The sequence below is a fragment of the Suncus etruscus genome, chromosome 2 (genome assembly GCF_024139225.1).
Source record: "Suncus etruscus isolate mSunEtr1 chromosome 2, mSunEtr1.pri.cur, whole genome shotgun sequence".
Taxonomy (NCBI): domain Eukaryota; kingdom Metazoa; phylum Chordata; class Mammalia; order Eulipotyphla; family Soricidae; genus Suncus; species Suncus etruscus.
Window position 1 is genome coordinate 133,410,916 of NC_064849.1, and position 3,778 is coordinate 133,414,693.

General features: G+C 41.3%; 1 protein-coding gene across 1 annotated transcript; it reads left to right on the forward strand.

Annotated features, from left to right (window-relative positions):
* The first annotated feature begins 216 nt into the window (after positions 1–216).
* On the forward strand, positions 217–3,465 carry S100Z (S100 calcium binding protein Z). Its single transcript, XM_049766482.1, has 2 exons — positions 217–357; positions 3,307–3,465. The coding sequence occupies exons 1-2, from the start codon at positions 217–219 to the stop codon at positions 3,463–3,465; spliced, it is 300 nt and encodes a 99-aa protein (XP_049622439.1).
* The last annotated feature ends 313 nt before the right edge of the window (positions 3,466–3,778 follow it).

Here is a 3,778-nt window from a genome sequence, read left to right on the forward strand (position 1 = left end):
TCCTCAGCAAACTCCTTTTTATTCCAGCAGGGAAGAATACCAATCAGAAAAAAAGGGTGACTGGGGTTCAATAACCCCCACTTGTGCTCAGGGAAGACCAAAGATTTAAGTGCTGTTTTTGAATCAAAATGTGATGTTTTTCTCTGCTTATTTTAAACCAGGGTTTTCTCTCTGATCTTGTTGACCTGCCTGGAACTGGTCTGTTCTATCCCCACCATGCCCACCCAGCTGGAGATGGCCATGGATACCATGATCAGAATCTTTCACCAGTACTCTTGCAAGGAAGAAAACAGATTCAAGCTCAACAAGGGGGAACTGAAACTACTCCTGCAACGAGAGCTCACAGAATTCCTCTCGGTGAGTTTGTCTCTGTTTCATTCAGTCCAGAGGGCCTGAGCGGGAAAGCCAGGACAGACCTTTTATTTTCCCCCATGCTGCCAATTTCAGTCTATTCTGTATTAAGATTTAAAACAGGAGGTTCAGGGTAGGAAGGAGGAAGCTCAATAGTAGAGTTTATGCCTTGCATGTGGAAGCCCTAGGCTCAATCCCTGCTATTTTCCACCTCTCAGAAATTAAAAATTGCAGAAAAAGCAACAGTTAGGGATCTTTTTGTTTGCTTGTTTGTTTTGTTTTCTTTTTGGGTCACACCCAGCAGCACACAGGGGTTACTCCTGGGTCTATGCTCCTGGCAGGCTCGGGGGACCACTACTGTCCTTCTGCATGCAAGGCAAATGCCCTACCTCCATGCTATCTCTCCAGCCCCAATAGTTAGGGATCTTTTTATATTTTTATTTTTTGGGAGGAGGCCACATTTGTTGGTGCTCGGTGATTATTCATAATTTTGTGTTCAGAAATCACTCCTAGTGATTCTTGGGGGACCATATGGGATACCAGATATCAAACCCAGGGCAGCTAAGTGCAAGGCAAGTATCCTACTCACTGTACTATATCTCCAGTTCCTAGGAATCTTCTGTTTTCTATGTTGATAGGCTTTGGCTGTTTCAGTACTGCTTATGATTAGACTTTAGAGTGTTACAAATTATATTTGAGGCTTCCATCAATTCAATATCTAGACACAAAATCGAAGAATCACAGCAACAGAATCACAAAAATATCATATATCAGGATCATGACTAGTTACATTAGTTACCCTGGAGCTTTTCTCCCCAGCTCTTTAATGAAGTTCAGGTAATGAATTTAGCCAGAAATGAAGTTGGGGGTACTTTATGATGTGGTGGTCAATTTGCCAATAAAAATATTTGTTAGCTAAGTACAATCTGACTGGACTTGATGGAATGAGTGTGTCTGGCCCACAAAGGGTTGGGTATTAAATTGATTTTCGTTACAAAGGAGTAGATCACTCAATGAATCAACAAAAGAAGATTTGTAGTCTGCTTTGCGGTCTGCTCTGATGTTCATTGAGCCACCTTAAATTGGTTCCATCACAACTGAGTCAATTCTATATGTATCAGATGGAACTAAACCTTATGTTCTGACCATAGTAATTGTGATTGTGATTGTCTCCTCTAAGGGAAAAAATTTAAGTAAAATAAAAAAATAAATGCTGGGAATCAAAAGGGCCTCATACAAAATCACTGAATTATATTATGAGCTCCCAAATAATTGTTGTTGTTGTTGTTGGTGGTGGTGGTGGTGGTGGTGGATTTTGGGTTTTGGGCCACACCAGGCCGTGCCTATGGCTTACTTGTGGGTCTGTGCTCGGGTTACTTCCTGGTAGGCCTCAGGGGACCACATTGAGAGCTGGAGATTAAACCTGGGTTTGCCACATGCAAGGTAATACCTTACCATCTGTACTTTCTCTCTAGTCCCTACTGACCTAGCAATTCTTCACAATACCTTTACATTATATTAGGAGTCTCCATGAACTCATAGATTGATTGGTTGCTTTTCCAGTTTGGCTATTAGATCATATTACATGTAGAATAAAAACACAGAAAGTCAAGACAAATATATTATTGTTTTTTGAGTAAGAAGACTTTGTTGGAGCTGGAGGATAGTACAGCTGGTATAGTTCTTGCCTTGTACTATCACCCCTTTTTGAGCCCAGTACTTCTCTACAGTGGCCCTGCTTTACTCTGCAACCAGAGAATATGGCCATGCCTTCATGGGATTTACTCTTTAGCATATCAGACATTGTACTAAGTGAGGATGTCAAGTATAAACTATATGTATCTCATTCAATATCTGGGACAAACTTATGCCAAAAAAATGATCTGAACTTTATACTTATAGAACCACACACATAGTACAATTGATAAAGCAAGTGCCTTGCAAATGGTCAACCTGGATTTGATTCCCTGTAGCCTATATGGTCCCTAAAACCCATCAGGGTGATTCCATCAAGGGTGATCCTAGCTTAGAGCTAGGAATAACCCCTGGCACTGCCAAGCACTGACAGAAGTAATTCCTAAGCATGTCTAGGTATGGCTTAAACAACAACAACAACAAAATATGTGGAACTGATATCAGAGAAATAGTTAAGAGGATAGGCACTTGCCTTGCATGCAGTCAACCCAGGTTTGATCCCTGTGTACCATATAAAATCCCTAAGCACAGCCAGAGTGATTCCTGAGGACAAAACTAGGAGTAAGCAAGGTGTGGCCTCAAGCAGAAAAAAAGTGTGGACATATCTCTTAAACTTGGGGGGGAAATTATTTTCCTTATTTTGCGAATGTTTCTTGGGTTTGGATCACACCTGGTGATGCTCAAGGGTCACTCCTGGCTTGTCGCTCAGGATTAACTCCTGGCAATGTGTGGGAACCATATAACAGGCCAGGGATCGAGCCCAGGTTGACTGCATGAAAGGCAAGTGCCCTACTTGCTGCACTATTGCTCTAGCCTACAAGTAGTAAAAACTTGACATATTAAATAAACTGTTCAAAGTTCCATGGTTGATACATAGCAGAACTATATATATACACACACCTATAACTATATATCATAGGCCATATGTTTTGGGGACTTAAAAGTCTTTTTTTCTATAAGTTCTAGTACCCCTCTGTGTCCAGACTCCAAGATGCTGCACAAGTTCTGTGAATCAAGTTCAACATCCCTGGCTCCTTTTGCTGCACTGCTGTTTGCTTTTCTGGGTCTTTAGGTCTGAACCAGGAAAAAAGGCAAGATTCATTTAATTTTTGCCTGGCTCAAACCTTCTGTACCCTTTAGTGATTTCTAAAATAGGCTCTTAGTAAAGTGGACATTAACAATTTTAATGAATGGGAATTTTGTGTCCTGATGAGTCCTCTTAGTCTGAGAGTGAGAAATGTTCATTTTTTTTCCTTTTAGTGTCAGAAGGATCCACAGTTGGTAGATAAGATAATGAAGGACCTGGACGCCAACAAGGACAATGAAGTGGACTTTAACGAATTCGTAGTCATGGTGGCAGCTCTGACAGTCGCTTGTAATGACTACTTTGTAGAGCAATTGAAGAAGAAAGGGCAATAAAATCATACCCTAATATCAATATTTAATATATACAAGTTCACTTATTCTTCACCTAAAAACCCTCCAGCTCTAGAGTGATAAGAATGCCATTGAAGGGCCCGGAGAGATAGCACAGCAGCGTTTGCCTTGCAAGCAGCTGATCCAGGACCAAAGGTGGTTGGTTTGAATCCCGGTGTTCCATATGGTCCCCCGTGCCTGCCAGGAGCTATTTCTGAACAGATAGCCAGGAGTAACCCCTGAGCACTGCCGGGTGTAGTCCAAAAACAAACAAACAAACAAACAAACAAAAAAGAATGCCATTGAAGACACAATA